The 25,602-nt window shown below is 42.7% G+C and overlaps 1 protein-coding gene across 1 annotated transcript in view; it reads right to left on the reverse strand.

Moving 5' to 3' along the window:
- LOC138981659 (Y+L amino acid transporter 2-like) overlaps positions 1-24,741 on the reverse strand; it is a 34,140-nt gene extending 9,399 nt beyond the window's left edge. Inside the window, exons 1-9 of the mRNA XM_070354652.1 lie at positions 24,614-24,741; positions 22,212-22,570; positions 18,782-19,006; positions 14,968-15,096; positions 13,321-13,423; positions 11,350-11,394; positions 10,057-10,180; positions 9,170-9,273; positions 6,264-6,360 (exon numbers count right to left, since the gene is read on the reverse strand). Coding sequence (XP_070210753.1) covers positions 6,264-6,360; positions 9,170-9,273; positions 10,057-10,180; positions 11,350-11,394; positions 13,321-13,423; positions 14,968-15,096; positions 18,782-19,006; positions 22,212-22,563 — 1,179 coding nt within the window. The 5' untranslated portion in view covers positions 22,564-22,570; positions 24,614-24,741. The remainder of the gene's footprint in view (positions 1-6,263; positions 6,361-9,169; positions 9,274-10,056; positions 10,181-11,349; positions 11,395-13,320; positions 13,424-14,967; positions 15,097-18,781; positions 19,007-22,211; positions 22,571-24,613) is intronic.
- Between the last annotated feature and the right edge of the window lie 861 nt (positions 24,742-25,602).

Genomic DNA, 25,602 nt, shown 5'->3' on the forward strand with positions numbered 1-25,602 from the left:
TCGATCTGGCAGCCGTATCCCGGTAAGTACAGAGACAGATCTAGTGTCTCCCACTCTGATAACGTGTCACCTACTGTTACTCCGTTTTGTTTTAATTTCTTTTTATTTCAGCAGACACGGATGTCAAACACAGTGCTAGGCAGTCACCTCTAGTGAAATGAGTTGATCTAAAGTGCCTGTAATGTTTGGATGTCTTTAATTGTTCGTGGTTCGATTTATGTGAATTTCAAGACTTGCAGTAGAGTCTCAAGTTAAGTTTACTCTGCCCGAAAAAAACTGTCCATCATTTACTTGAACATGCAGATATAAGGAAACGGAATGAATCTGTTCTCAAAGTCAAAACGATCACGATTTTTTCCTCAGATTCAAAACATGCACTGTCATGGTTTTGTCTGTACAATTTAGTAAGTCTTACCTTGCAACAACTTCCTTGAACTTGAAAGACAGTTTTTGAATGCTAGATCTGTATCGCGTTTCATTCTAGACTCGATTCTCTCTTTGATTGTACTGTTTGCTGTTTACGCACTATCATGATTCGCTATGTAACGTTTGGTTAGCTTAACTTGCAACAGCTTTCTTGTCTTTGTTGGCATTTTCTTTCAAGGCAGTACAACGTAAGATTAGATTCTTTCGGACAGAAGGTAGAATGTGAGTTTTGAGACAACGACAGTCGTCCAAAGAAAGCTTGCTGTGGCATTTGTTTGTAAATAGGCCTAATGGTACATGTGTCACAGTGATTCTGTATTTTTCTGCGGTTGATGTGGTTTCTTTTTTCCTCTCTTGTTTTTTCCCTCCTGAGTTGATCGTTATCATTTAAACACGACCCTCAGAGAGTACCTCCGTTGTTCCTTAAAATGGAATGTGAATAGTGTGTTGGTTGTGTTGACCGTCAGAATTATTTTAAGAACTAGGCTGCTGCAGTCAGTTGACATGTTTTGCATATTGTAGGGTTACCATGCTGCATAGGTAAAGTGGCTTGTATAACCTGACTATTCTATTTCAAAACACTGTTTATATTTGTGTAGGTTGTAGTCATCATAACTAATCGCATTTTGCCATTGGTTTCAGAAAGGAGGTTAACCTACAAGATCGACGCTATGTCAGATATGCCTCAGCCACATGAAGACTTCCGAATTTAGATCCACTCGGCATGGTGACAAGTCTTGATGAAAAGTATGGGACTGAGGACAGCAGTGGAAAAAGTGGCCACATGGCAGGTACCTATTGCTTAGTGTCTGCAGTGCAAAGGACAGATAAGCTGATGGTAGATTTGCAAATGAACACAGTGCCTGTGTGTGTGTGTGTGTGTGTGTGTGTGTGTGTGTGTGTGTGTGTGTATGTGTGTGTGTGTGTGTGTGTGTGTGTGTGTGTGTGTGTGTGTGTGTGTGAGGATTGCACAAGATCTCATTCAAGGACAACTGCACCAACAACAAATACACAGTCATTTTATCTGTTTGCCTTCTTTTAAAAATTATACATGGAGTTGATATGATGCGTTAGTTTTAATTCTGTGTGTGTGTGTGTGTGTGTGCGTGTGTGTGTGTGTGTGTGTGTGTGTGCGTGAGTGTGTGTGTGTGTGTGTGTGTGTGTGTGTGTGTGTGTGTGTGTGTGTGTGTGACGGATGAGTTTGTGTTACTGTTTGTTGATTTCTTACGGGAGCCTTGAAGGCTTCGCCTCTTGTTTTTATTTTTTTGATGAATGTCTTTGATGACGTCATATCCGGCTTTTCGTGAAAGTTGAGGCGGCACTGTCACGCTCTCATTTTTCAACGAAATTGGTTGAAATTTTGGTCAAGTAATCTTCGACGAAGCCCGGACTTTGGTATTGCATTTCAGCTTGGAGGCTTAAAAATTAATTAATGAGTTTGCTCGTTAAAATTGTCATTAAAATCGATTTTTCGCAAACAGATTTAAAATTGATTGCATCGTATTCTTCATCACATTCTGAATCTAAACATCTATATATATATACGACTTGTGTCTGTGTGTCTGTGTGTGTGTCTGTGTGTGAGTTCGCGATGCACGGCCAAAGTTCTCGATGGATCTGCTTCAAATTTGGTGGGCATATTCAGGTAGACCCGGGACAGGACACAACCTGGTCGATATTTCAACACGTGCTCTCAGCGCGCAGCGCTGAACCGATTTTGGTTCCACCTCAGCTACCCGGGCCCCCATACCGACACACCAAAGCCGCTACACCACATCACAACGCCAAAGTTCTCGGTGGATCTTTTTCAAATTTAGACACCGTATTCAGCTACACCCCGGACACAATATCATCGATGAGATATTTCAACACGTGCTCTCAGCGCGCAGCGCTGAACCGATTTTGGTTTTTGTGTTCATTTCACCATTATAAGTAACTCTTCCTTATCTTCTCCAGTGTTTTGCGTTTATCTCCCTTCCTTCGTGTGGCTTTCCCGTTTGTAAGTTACTATTTTTAGAATGTCACTGCGCTGTCCACTGCGCTGTCCACAACGCTTCCCTTGCACCCGTAAGTTGTTCTTACTGTCAAAGTGAAAAGGTCGAATCAATTTATAGCCACGCGAAAAATACACTCTCACCTATCTCTATATATTTATAGATATAGATATGCATATATATATACGGCTTCTGTGTGTGTGTGTGTGTGTGTTTGTGTGTGTGTGTGGGCAAAAACCTGTGTATTGTAGAGTTCTGTTTGTGATGTGGTCTAGCGGCTTTTGTCTGTCTGTAAAGGGAAAGTTTGTGTGCGTGCCTGTGTGTGTTCTTAATCTAAGACAAATGTCGCCAATGTTTTTACAGAGTGACGTTAAATAAACGATTTTATCATCATTATCTGTCTGTATGTTCTGGCATTTGAGAAGCCACAGCAGATAATATAGGGCTAAGAAATAAGCTCTAAAATTCTCAATCCCGTTTGACAGGACTTCGCCTTCAAAGGTGATTGTGGTGAACCGCCACGCTGTCTGTCTCTGTCTCGCGATTCACCCCGTTTATCTCCCTTCCTTCGTGTGGCTTCAATCCATATTCCCGTTTCTACGTTACTATTTTATGAATGTCACTGCGCTGTCCAGAACGCTTCCCTTGCACCCGTAAGTTGTTATTACTGTCAAAGTGCAAAGGTCGAATCAATTTATAGCCACGCAAAAAATACACTGTCATCTATCTCTATATATTTATACATATAGATATAGATATACATATACGGCTTCTCTGTGTGTGTGTGTGTGTTTGAGTGTGTCTGTAGAAAACACCTGTGTATTGCACAGTTCTCTTTGTGATCTGGTACCTAGGGCGTCGTCGACAAGTATGGGACTCGACATGATATGATCAGGAATAGCATTACGGCCACTGAATCATGTTCGTGCTGTTCCCATTCCACGAATCTGGGAGGGACCTAAGCATGACGGGTCCATGGTTCGAAGCCGGCGTACAGTGCGCCACTCAAGCCGGGTATTCGGCGCTACTTGCTACCCGGCGAAGCGGCAGATACACCCCGGACAAAATCTGGTCGATGAGATATTTCAATACGTGCTTTCAGCGCGCAGCACAAACCGATTTTGGTTGTTTTTTTTCGGGATCTTGAAAATTATGTCAAATAATAATGAACCATGGGGACAAAAATTATACAAAACAAAAATATATGTAACAAAAAGATTTTATTTTTGGGTAGCGTCACTCACGCTTCCAATATTTTGTTTTCTGTTTGCTCAGAACATGTGCTTTGTCTAAAAATACTGACCTTTCAGTCTTTACCTCGATCCCTTCCTTCGTATGGTGCACGGATATTCCCGGCGTTCTGTTACTATTTTTAGAAGGTCACCGCAGTGTCCAGAACGTAAATTGGACCCGTAAATTAACGTAAATTGGACCCGTAAATTATCCTCACTGTAAAAGTGCAAAGGTCGAATCAATTTATAGCCACGCGAAAAATACACTGTCATCTATCTCTCTATATATACGGCTTCTCTGTGTTTGTGTGTGTGTGTGTGTGTGTGTCTCTCTCTCTCTATGTGGGCAACACCTGTGGATTGTTCAGTTCTGTTTGTGATGTGGTCTGGCGGCTTTTGTGTATTTGTATGTACTGGCCTTCCTTTGAGAAGCCATAACAGATCAAAAGGGCTTAGAGATAAAGCTCTAAATTGCTCAATCCTGTTTGAGTGGAGTTCGCCTCCAAAGGTGATTAACACGGTTACATTCGTCGACAAGGATGGGACTCGATATGGTCAGGAATGGCATTATGGCCACTAAATTATTTTCGTGCTGTTCCCATTCCACGAATCTGGGAGGGACCTAAGCTTGGCGGGTCCATTGTTCGGACCCGGTGTAACACAAAATTTTTACTCCACGAAAAATTTACTCCGGAGTAAAAATTTCGTACGAAATTCTTACTCCGAGTACACATTTCGTACGAGAAAAGAACTCCCCAAGGCACGAAAAAATTACTCCCTCCACGAAATTTTTACTCCCCATTTTTTTCATTTCCAGTAAAAATCTCGTACGCGAAACTGGGATGCGGGCGAAGGGATAATGCCAATATGTGATCTCGCGCAAACGAATGTCGCGCTAGCCTCCCTCCACTCCTTCCACCACCAAGACTCACAGGGGACAAGGGAGTCAACATTTCGTACACCTGGCATGGGAAGTTAAATTGCTCGTGTTAGGGTGAAGTAATTCATTCGCTTTTTTATTCGTCAGGGGAGTAACATTTGTGTACGAAATGTTAACTCGGAACTCACCTGTCGTGGGGAGTAATTTTCTCGTGTAATGGGGGAGTGCTTTTTTCGTAAAGGGAGTAACATTTTCGTACGAAATTTTTACTCCGGAGTAAAAATCTCGTGGGAGTAATTTTCTCGTGTTACACCGGCAAAGCCGGCGTACGGCTCTAAGTATTTCATCCCGGCGAAGCCGGCTACCCGGCGAAGCGGGTATTCCTCTAGTGTATATATATATATATATACATATGTCATGTTTACTCTTAAAATGTGATCACAATTAACGAAAATAGATTAATTAGTCTTACGATTAAAATATAAGAAATCGATCCAAAAATGATGTCATCTTATTTTTCATCATTTCCTGAATCCAAAAACATATAGATATGATAGGTTGTATTCAAAACAAGCTCCGAAAGTTAACAAGAATACAGAAATGCGCGCTTTCCTGCTTAGCACAATACGCTACCGCGCTAATCTGGCGTGTCAATATCACTACGTTTTGCACGTGGGAGGTGAGCGATTTTTTCACGCGGGGATTGACAAAATACAGTTTCATTCCGTGAGTTCGACAGCTTGACTAGTAATTTCGCCTTACGCGACTTGTTACATTTAGTCAAGTTTTTACTAAATGTTTTAACATGGAGGGGGAATCGAGACGAGGGTCGTGGTGTGTGTGTGTGTGTGTGTGTGTGTGTGTGTGTGTGTGTGTGTGTGTGTGTGTGTGTGTGTGTGTGTGTATGTGTGTGTGTGTCTGTCTGTCTGTCTGTCTGTCTGTCTGTGCGTGTGTGTGTGTGTAGAGCGATTCAGAGTAAACTACTGGACCGATCTTTATGAAATTTTACATCAGAGTTCCTGGGTATGATATCCCCAGATTTATTTTTCATTTTTTCGATAAATGTCTTTGATGACGTCATATCCGGGTTTTTTGTAAAAGTTGAGGCGGCACTGTCACACCCTCATTTTTCAATAAAATTGATTGAAATTTTGGCCAAGCAATCTTCGACGAAGGCCGGACTTTGGTATTGCATTTCAACTTGTAGGCTTAAAATTTAATTAATGACTTTGGTCATTAAAAATCTGAAAATTGTAATTAAAATTATTTTTGTATAAAACGATCTAAAGCTACGTTCATCTTATTTTTCATCAATTTCTGATTCCAAAAACATATAAATATGTTATATTCGGATTAAAAACAAGGTCTGAAAATTAAAAATATAAAAATTATCATTAAAACTAAATTTCCGAAATCGATTTAAAAACAATTCCATCTTCTTCGTTGTCGGTTCCTGATTCCAAAAACATATAGATATGATATGTTTGGATTAAAAACAGCGAAGTAGAGAGAGTCAGAGAGAACAGAACGACAGAGAGAGAGAGAGAGAGAGAGAGACAGACAGACAGACAGAAACACACACACACACACACACACACACACACCCACACACACACACACACCCACACACGTGCAGACCGATCAGGCAATCAGACAGACAAACAGACAGACAAACAGACACACAGACAGACAGACAAACAGACAGACAGACCTATTAACAGTCAAACTGACCAGCACAAGGCAGGACACGAGGGGTGATTTCCTGGACACACTGACCATGCTCAACACCTCAGGAAACAGTCCGTCCCGGCCGCCGATAAAGTTGATTCTGAAAATGAACAGTAGCTCGCAATGTTACCACCAAAGAAGTAGTAGTTGTTGCTCATTCTCTGTTCATTGAAAACAGATTCAATTAGACGCTAGTGTGATTTCTGTCCTCTGGTTGGACCATTTTTTTATATTCAAAAACTGGACTTTCTCACCACCTTCATTTCCAATCAATCAATCAATTAATCAATCAATATGAGGCTTATATCGCGCGTATTCCGTGGGTACAGTTCTAAGCGCAGGGATTTTTTTAAAATTTTTATATTTTTATGTTATTTTATGCAATTTATATCGCGCACATATTCAAGGCGCAAGGATTTATTTATGCCGTGTGAGATGGATTTTTTTTCCACAATACATCACGCATTCACATCGGCCAGCAGATCGCAGCCATTTCGGCGCATATCCTACTTTTCACGGCCTATTATTCAAAATCACACGGGTATTTTGGTGGACATTTTTATCTATGCCTTTACAATTTAGCCAGGAAAGACCCTTTTGTCAATCGTGGGATCTTTAACGTGCACACCCCAATGCAGTGTACACGAAGGGACCTCGGTTTTTCGTCTCATCCGAAAGACTAGCACTTGAACCCACCACCTAGGTTAGGAAAGGGGGGAGAAAATTGCTAACGCCCTGACCCAGGGTCGAACTCACAACCTCTCGCTTCCGAGCGCAAGTGCGTTACCACTCGGCCACCCAGTCCTTGCAATGACCAAATTAAAAGATGTGGTTTCTGGAACCATCGTCACTAAGATTATTTCTGAAACCATCTCTCATGAAATGAGTTTGCACCATGCCTTAAAGCCAGGTAAAATCAGGTATAAATTAAATCCACCATGTGATCGCATAAATGTTGAAAATAGTCGACATCAGCTATGCCATAATTAAAGAAAACGTTTAAAAAATGTTTTAAAAAAAAAGACCCCCCAAAAAAGAGTCGTGCATTGCGAAGTATTGTGCCTGCCAAAAAGAAGTAACTTACATTTACAGTGAACCTGCATCTTTGAACAAAAACATCAGACTGTGAACCAGTAAGAAGAGATGCGTTGTCACGGGAAAGAAAGATCAGACAGCGGAGCATGTACTCACAGATGACCCGCCATCAACCAGCAAAACAAGACGTGTGCGGTGTGGCCACTAGACAAAATGTGTTCCAGAGATGTCCCCGCCATCAACCAGCAAAACAAGACGTGTGCGGTGTGGCCACTAGACAAAATGTGTTCCAGAGATGTCCCCGCCATCAACCAGCAAAACAAGACGTGTGCGGTGTGGCCACTAGACAAAATGTGTTCCAGAGATGTCCCCGCCATCAACCAGCAAAACAAGACGTGTGCGGTGTGGCCACTAGACAAAATGTGTTCCAGAGATGTCCCCGCCATCAACCAGAAAAACAAGACGTGTGCAGTGTGGCCACTAGACAAAATGTGTTCCAGAGATGTCGCCGCCATCAACCAGCAAAACAAGACGTGTGCGGTGTGGCCACTAGACAAAATGTGCTCCAGAGATGTCCCCGCCATCAACCAGAAAAACAAGACGTGTGCGGTGTGGCCACTAGACAAAATGTGTTCCAGAGATGTCCCTGCCATCAACCAGCAAAACAAGACGTGTACGGTGTGGCCACTAGACAAAATGTGTTCCAGAGATGTCCCCGCCATCAACCAGCAAAACAAGACGTGTGCGGTGTGGCCACTAGACAAAATGTGTTCCAGAGATGTCCCCGCCATCAACCAGCAAAACAAGACGTGTGGGGTGTGGCCACTAGACAAAATGTGTTCCAGAGATTAAAGTTACAGTGTTAGTCGATTCAACTTATGCAATAAACATTAATGGTACTCAAATGCTTATTCCATTTACCTGTTAAGTGCTCTACTCGGGCTTCCTTTCTCCCGGTCGATTCCCGTGACAACCCCTCCCTGTCGCTGGACAGTGGTTAAGTGTAACTATACTTTCGTTGCGATGTACAAAGTCAACTCTCTCGGCCAGTGAGTTGAATTCACAGCACGTGCCATACACTTCTCTACGTCACGCTACTATCTCTGGTTAGCGCTCTAAAAGCGTGGAGGCTATCACTATAAACTTTGCCTGTCAATGTTATTCGTGATTTCCTTCACATGTGGCCACTATACAAAATGTGTTCCAGAGATGTCCCCGCCATCAACCAGCAAAACAAGACGTGTGCGGTGTGGCCACTAGACAAAATGTGTTCCAGAGATGTCCCCGCCATCAACCATCAAAACATGACGTGCGGCCACTAGACAAAATGTGTCCCAGAGATGTCCCCGCCATCAACCAGCAAAACATGACGTGTGGCCACTAGACAGAATATGTTCCAGAAATGTCCCCGCCATAAACACGCAAACCATTGTGGCCGCTAGACAGAAATATCAGATAGCGGAGCATTGTACTCACAAAATGACCCCACAATAAACCAGCAAGACAAGACGTGTGACCAGTTACTGCAGAGAAAGACCAGACAGCGGAGCATGTGTTCCAGAGATGCCCCCATCATCAACCAGCAAGACAAGACGTGTGACCACGTGCTGCACAGAAAGACCAGACAGCGGAGATGCCCCCATCATCAACCAGCAAGACAAGACGTGTGACAACTTACTGCACAGAAAGACCAGACAGCGGAGCATGTGTTCCAGAGATGCCCCTATCATCAACCAGCAAGACAAGACGTAAGGTCATTTTACTCTCGCTGACCACCAAGATCCCCTGCGACTACCACGAGCTGGAGACGACTGCCCTGCTCATCACCAAGAAGGAAGAAGACATATTTTCGTATGGTCGAAAAGTCGACTGACCTAGTAGAGGTAAAGATGATGACGTTGACGATGCCTGTGGCGGAGATGGCGATGCAGGGCACGATGACCCACAACAACGGTGGCACGGTCACTTCGGTGAATACCTGTACACAGAATAATGGCATGCGATATATTGTCTTGGTTTGTTCTTTACGACATTCAAAACTTTTGTTCTTATGATTGCTGCTCTGGTCCCCGTTCGACTTTTTTCGTCACAAAAGAGGATTTTCTCATCAATTTTCATCGTCTTCAAGATACGTATTATGATTCATCATCATCATCATCATCGTCATCGTCATCGTTGTCATCATCGTCATCAGCATCGTCGTCGTCGTCCTCATCATTATTATCATCATCATCATCATCATCGTTGTCGTCATCGTCGCCGTGGTTGTCACTGTACTGGGCTCTCTGCCAAGCATCAAATGGATTACACGACAAGGTGGGGGTGAGATAGACACTAACCATAGAGAATGATGTAGAAGGCACTCAGAACTACTCACAGAGAGAGAGAGAGAGAGAGAGAGAGAGAGGGGGGAGAGAGAGAGAGAGGGGGGGGGAGAGAGAGGAGAGAGAGAGAGAGGAGGGAGAGCGATAGAGGGGGTGGGAGAGCGCAAGAGAGAGATAGAGCTATATGTATAGAGAGAGAAAGGAAGAAAGAGACTGAGAGTGGGAGAGAGACAAACAGACTAACAGGCAGACACACGAAGCAAGCGCACAGAAAAAAAATGTTGTCTGTTTGACGGCAGGAAGAACAACGAGAATCAATAAATTAACAGTTCCTCTTACCAGCTAATTTTATTTTCTATCCCGCAGATGTTCAAACTTACTACTTCTGCCAAAATACATGTTGACAAATGGAAACCTCTAGGCTAGCGGAGACTTACTGCAGCAACGGCGAGCCCCGAGACGATCTGTGGCGTAGTGAGCACGGCATGGTACGACACGATGGCCGATATGTACACTATGGACGTTAGTCCCACCGCCAACAGGATGGACAGTGGGATGTTTCTGTCGGAGAACAAAAAATAAGACGTACTAATTCATTTTTCAAAAAGACATGAACAATCTTATTAATATTGATCAAATACTTCACGGAACAGTACTTCTCGTGTAAATGTAACCCGTCGCGATATAACCTTCGTGGTTGAAAACGACGTTAAATACCAAATAAAGAAAGAAAGTGTAAATGCACACACACACACACACACACACACACGAATACACACTGACACACACACACACACGAACGAACACACACACACACACGAACGAATTAACACACACACACACGAACACACACACACACCACACACGCGAACGAACACACACACACACACACGAACGAATTAACACACACGAACACACACACACAATCACACACACAAACACACACACACACACACACACACACACACACACACACACACAATAACACGTACACCTCCATCACTCCCTGGAGAAAGATAAATACGATGATAGACCTATTGTCATTCAATTTATTCGATTACAGAACGGGATGAAGAATATGACTGCCAGGAACTTAATTACAGAAGAAGGACCGGTGGTCTGCGAGTAAGGGACATAACCAGGTATAACGTCATCTCTCAAAGCCAAATAAAGAGTCAACTCCCTTGAACATAGAATTTGACTCTTTAATGAGATTTCGATCTCCGGTTTAAACGTCTCACGGGGAAGAAACGAAATAGGTGTAATTTAATCAGTCTTTCCAATTTGGCGGACAGCTTGACATTTATTGTCAAACATGATCTTTTCATTATATTTTTGTTGAAGTTTGCTGTGGTAATACAAGGAAGAGAGAAATATAAGACAAAGTCGTATGTGTGTGTGTGTGTGTGTTTGTGCGTGAATGCGTGCACATGTGTTTGAGACCGTTTGAGTGTGTGCATGTGTGCGTGCTTGTTTGCAAGCGTGCGTAAGTGTGGATGTGTGTCGGGGTGTGTGGGTGACAGTGTGTGTGTGTTTGTGGAAGTAAGCTAGCTACATATTGAGTAGCATTTTTTTCCACCTTGTGCATGCTGTCTGTTTTAAATATTTGCGATTATCATTGTATTCCGTTTTCGTTTTGAAGAAACGCTACCACCACCACCAACACCAACAACAACAACAACAAGAACTGGTGCAACAACAACACAGTGTTGAGGAAGCAAAATTATCACCGTTGAGCCTTTTTGACCTCCTCCGTCGCCATATTCAAGTTGTCCCTTAAACAGAAAAACAACAAATAACTCAGACCAACCTTCTACACAAATCTTGTAGAAATATTCTGTGTTCTTTTTTCTTCTATTACCAGTGTCAGTTCTCCAAAGGTGTTCTCCGTTTTACCACGGGAGTTAATTAATTTAAGTATCACACAAACACAAATCAGAGGGTTAGACTTAAAATTCGCTTACAGTCAAGTCCCTCAACAAAAGATACGCAAGTGTTGGAAAGAACAGGCGGATTAGGTAACGGAAAGCAAATGACTTGAGTGGCACCAAGGTATGGTGAGCAGGGGCGGATCCTGGGGGGTGATGGGGGGGGGGGGGGGGTTGGGTTCCGGGGTTTCCACCCCCAGCCTAAAAAATAAATTAAAAAGAGAAGAAAAAGAAATAAATAAAGAAAGAAAAACTTATGGCTCAGATTGCACCAGATTTCCCCGTTTTCCTTCATTTTTATCAAATTTTTCCCGGACCCCCCTATGAGCCGGCCTTTCTTTTCTAAGTGGCGATTCCAGAAAGTAGTTGGGTAATTTGTTGGCTCAGGTACACCAGATCGGTCAATTGTCCTTGTTTTGATCTAAATTTGTCTTCTTAAATTTAATATTTGGAAACTGTATTAGGGGAAGTTTCTTGGCTCAGATTGCACCAGTTTGCTCCATTTTCCTTGTTTGTGAAGAGCGTCGTCGAATTGTCCCTAAAAAGAACATTGGACCCCCCCCCCCCCCCCCCCCCCATAAAAATGATGTGGTCCGCCCCTGGTGAGGCAGTGTGTACGTGTATCAGTAGTCCACGCTGACATTTTTACACCCCCGGTATAGGGGTGTGTATAGGTTTCACTCGATGTGTTTGTTTGTTTGTTTGTTTGTGTGTTTGTGTGTTTGTGTGTTTGTGTTCGCATATAGATCTCAAGAATGAACGGACCGATCGTCACCAAACTTGGTGAACAGGTTCTATACATTCCTGAGACGGTCCTTACAAAAATTGGGACTAGTCAAACACACGGTTAGGGAGTTATTGGTGGATTAAGATTAAGAGTGACATATTAATGGTCAAAGGGAAATAACCTTCTCAGTTGGTGGCATTGAGAATGGTTATTTCCCTTTGACCAACGGGGGTGTTTTTCCTACCTCGACGTACCAACATTCTGACTTCAGACTTCAGACTTCAGACTTCAGACTTCAGACTTCAGACTTCTGACTTCTGACTTCTGACTTCTGACTGTCTCTCTGTTTCTCTGTTTCTCTGTCTCTCTGTCTCTGTCTCTGTCTCTGTCTGTCTCTCTCTGTCTCTCTCTGTCTCTCTGTCTCTCTCTCTCTCTCTCTCTCTCTCTCTCTCTCTCTCTCTCTCTCTCTCTCTCTCTCTCTCTCTCTCCGCATGTAATAAAGTTCTGAGTTCTCTGACGGGGGTGTTTTTCCTACCTCGGAGGAATTTCTTGTTTCCTTCATTTTTTGTCCATGTTCATGACTTTAGTGTCCCTTTGTTGGTAAATTTGTGTCGATTCCTTCCAGTGGCAGTGGAAAGCTAGCAGCAACATGAGTCGCGCTTCCCACATGTGCGCGCGTTGTTGAGGTGTGCCATCTGCACTTCTTATAGAATGACCGATATCTTCTACGTACCACAGCGGTGACACGGGGTCTCGGAGTCAGCTCTGGATTTGGGCCCGTCACCCCAGGATCACAAGTCTAACAACTGAGCTTGTAGCCCCAGCTGTCGATTTGTCTGTCTTTTTTTCTGTCTGTCTGTCTTTCTGTTCGTTTGTTTGTCCGTCTGTCTGTCTGTCTCTCTGTCTCTGTCTCTGTCTCTTTTTTTCTCCCCCCCTCTCTCTCTGTCTCTCTCTCTCTCTCTCTCTCGCTCGCTCTCTCTCTCTCTCTCTCTTCTCTCTCTCTCTCTCTCTCTCTCTCTCTCTCTCTCTCTCCTTCCCTGACTTACCAGCCAATGTACGCATAGTTACAGGAATAGATGGCCAAAGTCAAACCGCCAACCGTCATCCCTTGTTGAGAGAACATGTCCTCAAAGTGTTCTGTGGCTTCACCTGCATAGAAAAATACGGGAAACGTCTGGTATGTGTCCGAGTGGAGTCTCATCCCCAGCCAGGGTGGATCTGAGGCAGTGGACAGCACTGGTTTCACGGGAAGGACTTTGCATTTAACACGTTTAGATGGAAAATAAATCTTCGGGCGTTCTTGAAACTAACTGGCCAAAAATCTGTGCGTACAGTTGCAGGTTTTGTCTTTGTGGTTATTTTTTTAAAACTTGTCTTTTGAGTGTTTTCATCCTATTTTGCAGGCATATGTCACAAATGGTTGAATCTGTCTTTTTTTTCTCTCGGTACTTTTCGTCTTTCCTTCTATTTATGAACTCTCTTGTTTTTGCACAGCTGTTCAGAATGTTCTGTTGTGCGGTAGAAGATTCATCACGGTTTTCAAAGTCTGAAAGCTTTACCTTATACAAATATTGGGCATTTCTATGAGATTATATAAAGACACTCTCTTTAAACACTATCATGTTTACCGTTATCATGTTTCAAGTTTACCGTTATCATGTTTCAAGTTTACCGTTATCATGTTTCAAGTTTACCGTTATCATGTTTCAAGTTTACCGTTATCATGCTTCAAATTTACCGTTATCATGTTTCAAGTTTAACGTTATCATGTTTCAAGTTTAACGTTGTCATGTTTCAAGTTTACCGTTATCATGTTTCAAGTTTACCGTTATCATGTTTCAAGTTGACCGTTATCATGTTTAAAGTTTACCGTTATCATGTTTCAAGTTTACCGTTGTCATGTTTCAAGTTTACCGTTATCATGTTTCAAGTTTAACGTTGTCATGTTTCAAGTTTACCGTTATCATGTTTCAAGTGTACCGTTATCATGTTTCAAGTTTACCGTTATCATGTTTCAAGTTTACCGTTATCATGTTTCAAGTTTACCGTTATCATGTTTTAAGTTTACCGTCCCAGATCTGTCTACGCTTGTACGTGGACTAAGAGAAACGCTTCACCCGGACACGTGCACAAAGTCAACAGCCAGGCAGCTTTCTTTGGAGAGTAATGACACTTTTCTGTTTCTGTTCCGTGGCAACTGACAAGATGTTGTTTATAGACAGACACCTTTTTGGAAGCAGGGAAAAAAGGAAGCTCCATTGCAAAATGTTCTGCAGTTCAGAGTGCACATCGAACGTTATCTGTCTATCGACTGCTATTTTGAAATTTCACGTCTAATTCCTACGGGGTGACAATCTCCGAAGAGGCCATACAAAATGGACAGGTTCATTTTGGAGATAGTTAAAGTCAGCAAGTCACAAAAAAAGAAAAATGATTCAAAACAAAATAATGTCTTGAAATAGGACAAGGAGCATATTGGATTGTTTTTGACACATTTTTATTTATTTGTTTAAAGTCTTCATCTCCCTCTCTTTTGTCATCTCTCTCTATCTCTCTCTGTCTCTCAATTTCTCTGTCTCTATTTCTCTGTCTCTGTCTCTGTCTCTATCTTTATCTCTCTCTCGCTCTCTATTTCTCTGTCTCTCTTTCCCTGGCTCTCAATCTCTTCGTATCTCTCTCTATCGTTCTCTCACCGTCAGTACAGAAGAAGATGACACCGATGACAACGATGATGACCAGGGCTGACATTTTACACACGGTGGACAAGGTCTGAATTGTTCCTCCCCAGCTGGTGTCGTAGCTGTTTAAGAAAACCAGTATTCCTGCAAATACACAATCGTCAATCTGCAGATAAACAGGATCTGATGCGAGATTAGGTTAAGTCGTGTAATCATTTGGGAAACTTAGTGGGCGGTTCAAGCTTTAGGTCAGCTTACTTACTAGTGGTACTCAACTCTACAGATCTCTAGAATTATTTCTACTCACGGCTTCTTCAAGGAAATTACATTGAGAGCGAAAACTGAACCAAGAACATCGACATGACTGTCCTCAAGAGCTGATATTATGTTCAAGAGCTCAGAAGTACATGAGTGATAAACTTTGTTCATGTAGATTCTTTTCTCAGAGAAGACATTCATACGTCTTCGAGGCGAAGTCGTCGAGAAATTATGTATGCGGACAAATGTTCGAATTTTAGTTGACTTACGAGCAACTTAATGGGGAACGCACCACTCAAAGCTATGCTAATTTGGTATTTGTGTCCCCAGTTCTAGTGACTATTTGGGACATGAGGTGTTAAGACGCTGAGAACACCACTCAACTTGTGACCGATGTTTATGGGCAATACTGCCAAAAGACGATGATCGGGAAAAACTCCGTCGATTTTGTGTATTGGTTGTGGAAGAGTTGCTTTTACTAGAAAACACTGAGGCAAATAAACAAACGTGACATTGTAGATCAAACACTAGCATCCCCCGAAAGCGGCGTATGGCTACCCGAATGGCGAATTAAACAAGAAATTCCTTCGAGGTAGGAAAAACACCCCCGTTGGTCAAAGGGAAATAACCATTCTCACTGCCACCAACTGAGAAGGTTATTTCCCTTTGACCATTAATATGTTACTCTATAAGTCCTTGTAGAATCTTAATCCACCAATAACTCCCTAACCGTGTGTTTGACTGGTCCCAATTTTTGTAAGGACCGTCTCAGGAATGTATAGAACCTGTTCACCAAGCTTGGTGACGATCGGTCCGTTCATTCTTGAGATCTATATGCGAACACAAACACACAAACACACAAACACATCGACCGAAACCTATACACACCCCTATACCGGGGGTGTAAAAACGGTCACACACGCAAAAACCCACCCGTGCGAAACCATGAGTGAACGTGAGGTTTCAGCCTATGAAAGAAGAAGAAGAAGAAGAAACACGAGCGAGCGGCGTGTCTGCATACGTGGTCGGCGATCTTTGCACTAATTAAGGAACGCGATCACAGCGGCATGGAATTGTCAGCTTCGGATGTGCATTCTTCCGAACGAAAAGAGCGTAGCATTGAGTGGACAGTGCAGGAAACACAGATCGGAGCTCATTTGCACTGGGATGGCAGTCGACCGGTGTACTCCAATGTCACTGTGAAGGAAATCAAACGGCTAACATCTGAGTCAGGCCGAGTTAGCATTTGTGTCCTCTACGATTTACGAAAGCCAATAAGATACACGTGGAAATGTGTGTTGCACGGAGTGAACAGAGCTCACAAACCAGCGAACAGTTAACTTCGTGAATGGTAGCTAGTTTAGTAGCACACTTGACGACTGTCCATCCTGGAAGAGAAAGGTCTCGATGTTAATCGCGCGGGAGGAGAAAATGCCCGGAGAGAATGCAGGAGAAGGTTCCAGCCCTTACTTGTGTTTTCTGAGACGCGATCGTCAAAGCACTTTAACAGGTAACTTTAATAGGCATTCGGATATCGATATTTTGTGTATCGCGTAAGCTGAACCGATTTACATTGCAGAAACTAGTTCGTAGAGGACAGATTGCAAAAACAAGATGTCCGCTCTTCATGTTTGTGCAGTGCGTCAAGTAACCTGTCCATGAGAGGAGGATTGCGGCCAGATGCCGGGAAAGAAGAATCATCTGAGAAGCCGCCGAATATCTTATTTCTCTGGACCAGTTTAGCTGAAGTTCGACGGGACTTTCACGAAGCTAGCAGCGAGGTTACAGGAAAGTCCGTATAGTTGGACCCAGAAAGGTCACGGGACGAAGTGAACTGGTTAGGTCGAGATCGCCAGTCGGAGGATTAAGTACACCGCTACTTTTTCAAGTGAAGGACATATCGGCAGTTTTTTGTGTGTGATCTAGTTGAGTTAAGCAATGTTCAGGAGAACCTATTTAATTAAGATATAATTAGTATTTAGCAAATAGATCAGACGGTTGCCGCAGTCTGGTCCGAATCCTAATTGTGAACTGTGACTGTTTTTTTCGCTTACACACTTGCCGTGCGTACTGTGGATATCGGGTGGATATCGTGTGCCAGTGATTTCACGGACTGTGTGTGTGTTTTTCTGTCTACCTCACGGGTAGCGATTTTTGATAGACTCCGGGTAAGATTATTGTGTTAGTTTGTGCACGGGATTGTCCATGTCTTCAAACCTGTGAGTACCCGGTTTTGAATCCATAACCCTGATATCTTTCTTTTCATGATTGTGTGTGTATGTGTGTATGTATCATAACTGTATCACTTATTTGACCAATACAGTGGAGGGAACTTAAAATTGGAGTTGTTGTTTGTTCCTCAATGATATCATTATAGCGCATATGTGACCCTCCACCACGAAATGAGTCGCATGTCACCTCGCGCGGTTCTGCGCTATAATATAAGTTCGGGGAGTGTCTGGTAACAGTGTGAGGGTCACCTTAGTCACAGGCTTATAACTCAAACAGTTTTCGCTCTTTTCTAAAACGGGTTTCACCACTGGATAGAGCATAAAAAACTCTTTTGGAAATTTTAAAATATGAAAATCATGCAAAGGTGACATGCGACTCATTTCGTGGTGGAGTGTCACATATATGCATTCATTCACAGCCACGTAGGTTTATTTCAAATTAGTGTTTCCACGGAAAAGCAACTCTTCCACAACCCACAATTTCCGGAATGTGTCTATCGGAGAGACACTTTTTCCCAGTGGACAAGCAATGTTTATCTAGCTTCGTCATCGTTGAATCCCGTCCAAAACAAAAAATCCATCCAACGCCTAGAGCGTTGAGATGATATTTGCAAGAGGACGAACAGTAAATATAGGTTGACGCGTTTTGACTGCTTCTCGGATATTGATTATCATTGTTCAGAATTTGGAGAGAAAAGAAATGTTTTACAGCAATGGGCGTTCAAGACCTGTTTGTAACACATGACAGTTAATCAGATTCGAGGCCTTAATTGCTTGTTTGATGGTTTGACTTTTACAATGCTCGGAGTTGACGGCAAACTGCACTCCTGATTGTGCGGTGAATTAGACGTCACAACAGTCATGGGGTGTAATGATGTCACTACGCTGTTCGTAGGAGCGTTTGGGCTTCCTTGAGATTTAGAATTCTAGGCATTTACACAAAAAAAGAGATACAATAAAGTTCGCACATACGGCTTAATACCAGGCAAGAATTACAGCGGCCATGACACCGAAAGTGCTTCGAGCAAAAGACTGCCAGTATGGTGATTTGTCTCCAATGCAGCATTTTAGGACACGGCGAATTGTTACTTTTCTCATGACAGCCCTGGACAACTGTATTGTCTGCCTCTGTCACCATCACCAAACAGTCATTTGACTACACACCCAGTATACACAGAACGATGAGAGTCTTGCTAGACCTAGGCACCATGTCGGGAAAGTCTATGAAGACCGGCCTTAAGGCGTAATCCGCAGCTGTCATGGCACCCAGAGTTGTAACCGTTGGGCAGAAGAGGGGCGGAGGGGAGGGGATTGAGGAGGAGGTGAGGGGACCTACTCACCCAGTATACACAGAGCGACGAGAGTCTTGCTGGACCTGGGCACCATGTCGGGACAGTCTATGAAGACCGGCCTTAAGGCGTACTCTGCAGCTGTCATGGCGCCCAGAGCTGTGGCCATCGGTCTGACGACGGTCAGCTGTGTCCACAGGAACACGAACCCTGCCCAGTCCCCCCACGCCGCACGCACGTAGGTGTAGGATCCCCCTGATTTACGTATGCGGCTGCCTGTCGGAAACAAAAGTTTTGTGAAGCCTTTGAGGCCTTACTTTTGTATGCGGCTACCTGTGTAAAACAGGTTGTGAAGCATGTTAAAAACCTGACGTTTGTATGCGGCTACCTGTGTGAAACAGTGATGTGAAGCCTGGGTTTTGTATACGGCTACCTTTGGGGACAAAGTTTTGAGAATTCTTTGAAGCCTTACTTTTGTATGCGGCTACCATTCCGAAACAGTTTTGTGAAGTCTTTCAAGCCTGACTTTTGTATGTGGCTACCTGTGAGGGAAACGTTTTGTGAAGCCTTAGAAGCCTGGGTTTTGTATACGGCTACTTGTGCCCGTGGGGACAAAAGTGTTTATTAAAGGCACAGTAAGCCTCCCGTAAACCATCACAGATACTGTCAGGCTTTTACACACAATACAAACACCCTTTCATTTAAACACTCACCGATTGAGAACATCCTAGGTGCCCTCCGTAAAGAGCGAGCAATTTTCAAAGAATTTATTTTTGCGTGGTGTATCTTACCCCTGAGCCATCGTGAACCCGTGTGATCCAGTTTCCCTTTTTCGCAATGTAGTCGTCAGTTAGTAATTTAAATGCGACTCGATGTGAGCTTATATATCTGCAATAGCACGTTATTATGTACTTCTGACTCATCCTGAACTCAGGTCAAAAATGAGTTACTTCCCTTCGGGTCTCATTCTATCCCTGACAGGATGCCTTGGTTTTCCTTCTCTGGAGAGGAAATCGATTTATTTTTTATTTTTTACATATTTAGATCTTTTCGTAATGTGTTATGGATATAAGCAGATTCGCGATCGTCGATAATGATTTTTCATGGTGTTGTGTAATTTTTAAATTACAAAGGAATTGATATGTAAGACAGTTTCAAGCGAGCTATCTTTCGCGGATGTATATACTGTGCAAACAACTCTAAAGTGTCACGTGATAATCAACTTTGGCTTCGGTGCGCGCCGGTGCAGACGATTGTTTCTGTAACCAGTTGACAGTGATGCAGCCATATATCACGGTCAAAATTTCGACTTGTTTTGACCTTAGAACGATGTCTTTATCATAACTGTGAAGAACATAACGGAGATCACTGTCGAAGTCGGCCAATCTGCAATCATTTTCGTCTCGCGAACACTGATCTCAAAGATCAGTGCTCGCGAAAAACATATGGGAGATAACTCTGTATTCTTGTTTTGATAGATTCGCGCAATAATTTAGCATGCTGTCAGAGAGAAACTGGCGATAGCCGTGGAGCGATGATTATCAGAATTACTCTGATAATGCACGAAACGGCTGTGGTTCACAAGAACTCTAGCAATGGCGTTTGACTGTTCAGAGGAACTGGCGATAATCTATAAACTGTCGTCTGCTACGAGAACCACGACCTCGCGTGACCCTGCTTCCGGGCTTTTCTTTTTTCAAACTTTAAAAACTTCGAATTGTACTGATCTTGTCTTGATGAACAAAGAATGCTTTTATGATTTAAGAATGTTTGTGTAACAAGCTGTCAATTTATTATTTAGATTTTAAAAGTTAGGTCTAGCGCCAAAACGCACCACGGTCCGATTGTCTCTGAGCAATCGGCGAAAAAATTAATTCTTTAAAAATTGCTCGCTCTTTACGTAGGGCACCTAGGATGTTCCCGTTTGGTGAGCGTTCAAATGGAAGGGTGTTTGTACTGTGTGTAAAAGCCTGACAGTATCTGTGATGGTTTACGGGAGGCTTACTGTGCCTTTAAGCATTTGAAATTGTTGAGGTCTACGGAAACAGAAGGTGCTTTTTCGTGAAAAACTTACTACGAAGGAATATAAACCCTGCGCGATTTCAAACCTCTGCGCGAACGTAGGCGTATGTCCCCCGAGCTGATTATGTTATCAGATGCATGTGAAATGCCTCACCAGAAACTTTTTTTTCTGGCGTTGACATTATTATTATTTTACATCTTTTTCTATGTTGTTAAAGCTATCTGTTTCACTTTAAAGACAGATTCAGCTTGAATTTGCATTTTGAATATTACATTGTGAATAATTTTTGCCTTCGTGCCACCGTGCGCCAAATCATGAAGGCCTAACCTAATACAGCGGCACGGATTTACAATTTGAATGTTTTCCCACCCCCCAAACCAAATGTTGCCATCCTCAACACACAGATAAAGAGAGGCACAGACGGGGGAGGGAGGGGAGGGCATTGTGAAACCGACAGTTTTCAGGATCTCCAACACTTGCGTTGGACGTGCATGCTATTAATTTAATCTGACGTCAACACACACACACCCACACACACCCACAAACACACACACACACACACACACATACACACACACTCACGCCCACACACACACACTCACTCACGCCCACACGCACGCGCGCACACACACACACACACACACACTCACACACACACACACACACACACACACACACACACACACACACACACACACACACACACACACACACTCGATTCTGATTAAAACAAAGGATGATACAATTCGCGTTTCTTTTGTAGAAAGACATCCAATGATTCTATTAAGTCAAGTTTGGGTTCCCAACTAAGGATTTGTACTTACTAAACAATGTGTAAATTATATTTACAGAATTTGTATATCTCCATCTCGTTTCTGTTGACACGTAGGCTTAGCGCTACAAAACATTCACCGAATTTAAACCCCAAGCTACCTCGTCAGGCATCATCGCTTGTTGTAAACTTCCCCTAAAATGGACAATAATCCCCCATTCCAATAGCGCCCCAAATGATCTCACGTTTTGCCAGCAATGACATTTCGCACCCGCTCATCGGAATCGACGAATTCCGAAAAGAACTCTGTCGGGTTTGTATGGGTTGTGAAAGAGTGAATACCCTTGCTTTTTACTCGGACAAACATTGGAGGGGCCAATCACTAGCGAGGGGTGTGTCGGAAACACGTGGACAGGAGCACGTGTGATGTTATTTGTCCGAGGAAAAGCAAGGGTGTTCACTCTTTCACAACCCATACAAACCCGACGGAGTTATTTCCGAAAATCGTCTATCTGCAGTCGCCACTACACTACATGCTGCGATAAGGATCATGATGAGTACTTGGCCTGTTTTCTTTTCACACAACGTGTAGCGGGCTGGAAACAAAAAAGAATCACCTCAATAATCTGAAGTGCGTCTTCTGTCCTGCTGGCGTTACATAGGTGAGCGCCGGGCCTTAGACTTACCCAGTTCAGCATAGGTGAGGCCGCCACAGAAAGCGACGACGGCGCAGAATGCCCAGACGCAGAGCGAGATGCCCACTGACCCCCCTGTGTTGAGGAGCACGGCCTGGGGTGACACGAAGATGCCCACCCCTATGATGCCCCCCATGACGTAACTCACGCCACGCACCAGCCCGATGTTCTTCTTCAGCCGAAGCGAGTCGTTCGGGCGCTCCACGGGGTTGATGTTGTTGAAGGAGTCGTTGGTGGTTATGGTGGTGTCGCTGGTGGGGGAGGGGGTGTTGGTAGACGGAGGGGATGATGACGTGCGGAATTGGGGGGTCCGGGTGAGAGGGGAGGTGTCGTATGTGTCCATTTTGTTCCTGTTATGTTTGAAAGAATGACGCAGGTTGATGGAAGTGTTGTGAGGGATGGCTGAATTATACTGCTCTTTTCGAAGACACATTTCTTGCAGCGTGAGTCAGATATGCTGAGATTTTGACTAGGCAAAAGGCTAATCTTCCACGTGGACACATACGAAAAACAAACAGCATGGGTGCTCTCTATGCAAAGTGTGACTTCTTGATGAATTAATATCTGAATGGGCACTAATGGCAATCTGCTAAACTAAACTCCTCCAAAAATTGCCACTCTGTGCAGAGAGCACTCATCTTGGCTATGTGTCCATGTGGACAAATGTCCTTATCTCATGTAAAACCTCGCCTGAGATGGGGAGCAACATTCATTTTGAAAATAATCGTTTTCACGGTAAGGACTGTGCCTTTAATACGAATTGTACAAAGTTCATAATCTGCATGACATGAATTTGTTCACCAGGTAACTTGTAACTTGAAGCAAAAAAAAACAAAAACAAATATCAAAGCTGTCAAGAAAACCGAATAATAAAAAAAGGACAATAGCAAACATCTACGAGAACATTCATCTTCGATATTTGAAGTGAAACACAACAGACAAATCACAATCATTAAAAGATGAACGCTTATTTTCTGTTGTTTGTGTTTCTCCTACAAATAAGACAAAGGTACAAGCAAGAACGCAATTTCACGAACGAAATTAACAATTACCAAGGAAAAAAGAAAAAAGGTTTCGGATTGCAGACTCGGGAACTTGAGAAAACACTGATATTTCAGAAACAATTTCTCAAATTTTAGTTTATTCTTTTGATGTAAGTTGACAGACATTCGATCACCTACTGTAACAGGTAATACGATAACCTGGAAAACAAGTCCCTTGAAGCGATATCAAAACATTCAGTCAATCTTTTGGCCTGAAACTAAACGATCTAACCTGAAAATCTCGCATATATTATCAAGAATACTTGTGAGGCGTGGCTAGCGGAAACCCGAAAATCAAGACGGGTCACGCTGGTCTCAGAAAAGCTTGCGAACATTGGACCAATTCTCTCTTATTTTGGGAACATGTTCAGAGTAAACGTGATACGTTTATATATGTTTAAATTCAGGAAATGATAAAGAATACAATGCAATTCTTTTCAAATCTGTTTTTACAATTTCAATATTTATTACAAGTTCAAGAAATTTCATAAGCAAATTAATTACCAAGTTATCATGCTTCCAAGCTAAAATACGATCCCAAAATCCGCTTCGAATCATGGGACCAAAATGTCAATCAATTTGATTTAAAATAACGTCGCCACAATGCCACCTTAATCGTTTTTCGTCAAACAATGAATATAACGTCATTGAAGACATCGAGAAAAAAAATCTGAGGGAATCATTTGTAAAGTGACTAGAGGATCTGTCCAGAAGTTTTCTGGGAATCGCTCCACACATACACACACACACACATATTTATACAGGCACACCCACCCCGGCAGGCAGACACGCAGGCAGGCAGACACGCACGCACGCACACTCACACACAAACACACACACACACGCACGCATGTACACTGACGCACACACAGATACACACACACACACTCAAAAACACACGCACACACACACACACACACACACACACACACAGACTCGATTCCTGGCCTTTTGGAGAGTATGATGCAACTTAAAAACATCATTACTGAAGAATGAAGGCCTTCCAGCATAACTGAAAATAGGTAGTAACAACAGACAGAGAGAGAGAGAGAGAGAGAGAGAGAGAGAGAGAGAGAGAGAGAGAGAGAGAGAGAGAGGCGGTTAAGTAGGCATGCAGGTAGGCAAACAGATAGGGAGACAGAGATAAATACAGCAAATAGAGAGAAACAGAGGAAGACAGACAGACAGACAGGCCCGTAGCCACACAGTGATTCGTGCGACGAAGTTCAGTATAAACTATCTATATTGCAAGCTATTGGCCAACATATAATATGAAAATATTAAGGGCCAGGAAAAGGCATACTCTCATTATATTCAGTGAAATCCAATAGTAACGCATAACATACTTACAGATATCTCCAAAATTCTGCTTGTCTCACTCAAAACTAACATTCACCATGACAAAGCACCGTCCACCGTCGCGTCGTATACAGGTGAGTATCTCGTTCGTGACTCTGAATACTAATGTTATCAAAATGCTGTCCAGACATTTAATGAAGTAGATTTGTTTTTCTTTCCCCTGCAGGTACTTGTGTATTACATCTATAGATAAGCCGCGTGAAGCGGTATTAAAACATTCAGTCATTATGGAACTGGTAATCTAAATGGTTATAGTAACCACTCCGTTCCTCGACCCATTTCAAAAAAAAGTTGTTGATGTTGCTACCGTCGTTTTTATAATAACCTTTATATTTGTTTGATACCATGCTCACTGTGAGTACTGAGGTGAAATATTTGATAATGGATAATTAAAGCTGGTAATTAGCTTGACTCCATTAGCTACATCACTTCAGTATTTAACTGCTCCTAGCATGAACATTTTCATCTCGTAAGTTTCCTTGTTGTCTGCTGTAGCTTTTTTACTTTGTGATCCTTTGAAGCCAACTTCCTGTCGATATATTATCTAAAAAAAATAAACCAATTATTATGGCCGACTTTTGCATTGCATATTTTCCAAAGTATCTTCTTCCTCTTGCAGATATTCCAAACGAAACACACCTACTCGGGTGCATAAGAATGCAAAGCAACTGTTGCGATAATACCCTTTCAATATGTCACAATATGTCGCCAAATTGTGCTGGCAGACATTTATACCTAGTACCTGCTTTGTGAATAAGAGCCCAACGACAATTGAATGTCTTTGAGGGCATTGTGTTAACATATTATTAAACAAAATATACGTGCATTCTCTATTTATTTTAAACATCAGTAATGCTATTGTGTGACATATTTCAGAGAGCTTGGAAAGTGCACGTAAGCATTATTTTTCAGAACAAATAGAAAGAAAAAACCAAAGCAAGATTGAGGTAAAATAAAATTACAAGTGATACGCACATAAT

Source organism: Littorina saxatilis, linkage group LG12 (genome assembly GCF_037325665.1).
Source record: "Littorina saxatilis isolate snail1 linkage group LG12, US_GU_Lsax_2.0, whole genome shotgun sequence".
Classification (NCBI taxonomy): Eukaryota; Metazoa; Mollusca; class Gastropoda; order Littorinimorpha; family Littorinidae; genus Littorina; species Littorina saxatilis.